We start from the raw sequence: 4,391 nt of genomic DNA, 5'->3' as shown, positions 1-4,391 counted from the left end.
TATACGTTTTTATGCATATGTTTGTTTATATTACTGAAATTCTCAGTGCAGCTATATTAATTTTGTTAATAATAGATAAATAAGGATATTTGTTATATATATATTTATAAGAAAATTTTTCTTTCCAGAGATATAAAAATATAGATTTTTATTACTAGTAAAAATAAAAATATAAATACGAAAAATATATATATATTCTAAAAATGTACGTCAATTTTGATTCGCATCGTCTCTTTTGCAATTATACGATAGGAATTATATTTTTTATTTCATATTTCCTATTTCTGAAATATATATGACTTTTGGCACAAGAGTGTGCTTTTTATGTTAATATTCTTTTTATAGTAATACATACATTTGTAATTTATTGCTTAAAATTATACATTATATATTAAATATATCATATACAAATAAATTACCTATTATAAAACAATCAGCAATAAAAAAAAATTGAATACGATAAAATTAAAATAAAAAATATATATACACATATAGTGATGAAGCTATAATCTTTCTCAATTCACACAAGATTATGACGGATGTCTTCAGGATTCGTATATATGAAATAAATATAAATCAGAAATAAGGGAAGAATCGAGAGAAAATAAAGTACGCAACGATATACATAATGTGTATGTCTTTTTATTTTCGTGTCTCATTACTTGCATTCTCATCGTACACTTGTCGAATCGGTTGATAGTTACACTGTTTTTTTTTTCTATAATATGTCGCAGCGCTTACTCGCATGTGTTTTTAAGTGCGTGTAATATCCGTCGCGCAGATGTTCCCCTTCTCAGCCTCTCATCACGTGGTAAAAAAGAGAATGAAAAAACATGTGAATATGTCGCTCCACCATTCGCAGACTAGAAAACCGCAGAGTACCGAAAAAACAGCACCCTCGACCCTCCGAAGTTCCGTGAAGATCGCAAAACGGACACAATTAAAAATCGTCGTCAAAGAAATATTTCTTTGAACAGCGACGACTTCTTCCTCTTCCCTTTCTTTTTCCTTATTATCTTTCGTTTAATTAGATAATCACGACGAATTTGCGGGGACTAGCACTAGAGCACTACTTAAGTGTGGAAACGCGCGTGACTCTATGTGTCATCGATAACGAATATATAATATAGCGCGATTGCGACAAAGAAAGAAAAGAAAAAAAGAACAAAGAGAAACGAGAGAATCGCGAATACGTTTTGCCTCGAGAATAATTTCCCGATTTTTCGAAATTAGGTATTAAAAACAAAAAAAAAGGAACAATTGAACGAAATTAAAATACTGTCAAATACAACGCGCGAAATACGATGCAAGCTGCTCTCTGTAATCTTCTCCTTTTCATAGCACTTTTCTTTGTTTCCTCTCCTCAGTCCATATCTTCAATAGATTAATAACAAAAGACATAATAATATATATTATATAGATATTAATAATAGAAAGAAAAAAAAATAATAGCACGTACAAATTAATAAAAAAAGAATTCAACAAATAATAAATTTACTTTTTTTCTTGCATTTTAATTGTCTCCTTCAGTGATGTATATATAAACTTTATTATAATTATACATATATATATGTATATCGTTATCTCGAACTAATTCTTCTTTACTAATTTATCCCCCAAAAAATATATATGCCACAAAAAGGAGGTAACACGCATCATAGCGCGAGCAACTTACATCATACTAGACACAGCGCTCTAATGGACTGCATCTACGACGCGAGAATTTCTTTTTGAGAATAGATGATGACGAGAACGAATCTATGAAAAAGAATCGATTTAAGACGTTCATCTAATGGCGGCACGAAGCTTTTCCGCTCCTATATATTAATATTATGATATTAAATTAATTGCAACATATTAATATATATAATATATATTATATAATTAATATATATAATATATTTAAAAATACAGAAAAGACCGCAATGACATTAAATCACCGTCACAAGTATGATTCTTTCTCATGATTCGTTCTCGGAATAAAATTCTTATGTCGTAGACATAAATTTCTCAGCGTGACGTCACGTAAATACATCGTGGCGTCCGACATCAGGGCTACGGATGGAGGAGTGTAAACGAATAAGAGGGGACGGGGGTTGGGTTTTTAGAGGCTGGCCTCGAGCTTGATGAGCTCAGCGATGCCATCGTTCATCTCCTTCACAGCCTGGTACTCGGTGAGGCCGAGACGGCGCTTGTTGGAGATATCGTAGATGCCGCCCTCGGCTTCGGTGTGCTCGCCCCGGGTGCCGCGCACCTGTAGATTGTACTTGGCCGCGACCTCTTCGAGCTTCTCCTTGTTCGCCGCAAGTTTCGGCACCTTGATGTGCACAGAGGCACGCACCGTCGTTCCCAAGTTCGTCGGGCAGAAGGTCAGGAAGCCATAGCGATCGTTGTGCGAGAACGGCAGCCGCTTTTCGATCTCGTTCACCGCCGTCACCAAGCGCCGGTATACCTTTGAAGGTGGCAAAATATTTTAGTTTTTTTTTTTTTTAAGGATTAATGTGAAGTTTAAAAAAATCCTATATGAAATTGAATCTCGGTAAAATCAACTAATTTTCTCATATGTTGTACTTGTGTGATCTGCAGAAAAAAAGATGTAATAGACTCAAAGCTAAATAATGAACAATTACTGACTTACAACCAGTCAAACATGAAACAATACTCGAATTCTTTAGCTTTGAACCTATTACATCTTTAGTAGATCATAAGCGACAGCATATGAGAAAACCAACTGAATTTCATATAGGATTAGAACGGGGTTCTTTATTAAATTATCATTTCTGCTAAACAGTTGCGCACCTGCCCGAGATCACCGCCCATCTGCATGGAAATGATGCGGAGATGGTCCTCCTCGTTGCACCAGACCAAGAAGGTCTTGTCATCGTTGTGGAAAATGCCGCGTCCGGTCGGCCAGAAACGGCAGGCGTTCGCTGCCTGAAGGAAACGGTCGCCCTCCTTGAAGAGGAAGTGATCGTCGATCAGTTTCTGTTGCACTTCCTTGCTCATGCCAGTGAGCGGGTAAAAAGTGCCCTTCAGTTCGCCGGCAAGACCGGACAACGTGCTAGATACTTTCTCTTCCATCTCCTTATATTGGGCCTCGGTCAGGCACGGGTTGAATGGATAACCTTCCAAAGAACGGCCGCATCGTACACGAGTCGACACGATGTACTCGCCCTATAAGGAAAGGAATAAAAAAGATTATTATAAAATTTAAGAATATTAATATACATAGTATATAATTTTTTTTATTTTTTGAGATCTCTTATATAATTTAAATAATATATAGGATATTCCATTTTAATCTATTGCCCCGATTAATACGGTTCTTTATCACTTTACGAAAAAAATGTTTGAAACAAAAGTTTTCGAGGAAAAAATGAGATGGATAAGCGCTACTGACTTTTTCCTAAAGGCCGCTTTTCATTTAAAGGTCATTTGAAGGTAATTTATGTTTTTTAAATGGGAATGTATAATTTTGACTTCATAAATGGATTCTTCGTGAAAAAATGAGAATAAAATATTGTAAAAATTTTTAAAACTTGATATTTTTTATGATATAAGCTTATATTCGGAGTTATAGATTAAATGGGACACTCTATATGTCGAGGAAAAAACTCACAGTAGGGTCAAGATTGCCGAAGTAATCGACGTCGCCAAAGTCCTTGGGCGGATGTTTGTCCGTCTTCTTAAAGCCGCCATGATAATCGTCGATGATAGGATCGAAGATCTCGGCGAAGACTGTATACGCCTCGGCGTCGGGCGCGTAGATACCGACGCCGGAATCATGGTTCTCCAGACCGGATTGGATGACATCCAGGAGAGTGGAGCCGAACGAGGTCTTCCTGGTCTTGAGTTGATCAAAGATCTCCTTCGTCAAGTGTTTCTTCAACAATGACTTGCTGTCGGATTCCGCCAGCTTGGCATAGCCGGACTCCAGCTTGTCCAGAACCGCTGCGTCCACCATGTTGTTGCTCTTTTTACTGTAACAAAACGTTGAGCGATCACACGTCAGATACCAAAAGAAAGGTTCTTATTATATAACAAGAATATATAAAATAATAAAATTATAGATTTCTCGTAATTCAATTGAAGGATTCCAATAATAGTCTTATATAATTTGTTTTTCAAAATTTGACAAAATTAATTTTAAAAAATTTAATTTTTTCGATTATATTATATAAATTTTCTAAAATTAATTTTTTTCAAATTTTTCAAAATCGCTCCTTCAATTGATAATATTATTCTTGCTTCGCTCATTATAGTTTATTTATAGCGTGCAAAACATCGAGATAAAGAATAATGCTGTGAATGCAGAAGAGCCAGCCACAGTTGCATCCGTATGACGTTATATCTAATGACGAGTGTGAAGTATTTCAACATCTGTTGCGTCT

General features: G+C 35.5%; 1 protein-coding gene across 3 annotated transcripts in view; it reads right to left on the bottom strand.

Moving 5' to 3' along the window:
• Window positions 1-626: 626 nt before the first annotated feature.
• The window catches only part of Argk1 (Arginine kinase 1), a 30,725-nt gene continuing 26,960 nt past the window's right edge, over window positions 627-4,391 (bottom strand). For all 3 annotated transcript variants that reach the window (XM_083039743.1, XM_083039726.1, XM_083039734.1), the window contains 3 exons: window positions 3,620-3,980; window positions 2,800-3,174; window positions 627-2,452 (listed from right to left, as the gene is read on the bottom strand). In XM_083039743.1, the coding sequence (XP_082895869.1) occupies window positions 2,105-2,452; window positions 2,800-3,174; window positions 3,620-3,964 (1,068 nt within the window). In that variant the 5' untranslated portion in view covers window positions 3,965-3,980 and the 3' untranslated portion in view covers window positions 627-2,104. The remainder of the gene's footprint in view (window positions 2,453-2,799; window positions 3,175-3,619; window positions 3,981-4,391) is intronic.

The sequence above is a fragment of the Prenolepis imparis genome, unplaced genomic scaffold (genome assembly GCF_030444845.1).
Source record: "Prenolepis imparis isolate NDT839.2.m4 unplaced genomic scaffold, iyPreImpa1.0 SCAF_1, whole genome shotgun sequence".
NCBI classification, from domain to species: domain Eukaryota; kingdom Metazoa; phylum Arthropoda; class Insecta; order Hymenoptera; family Formicidae; genus Prenolepis; species Prenolepis imparis.
Note: the sequence above shows the minus strand (reverse complement) of the source record. Positions and strands in the feature narration are given on the sequence as shown.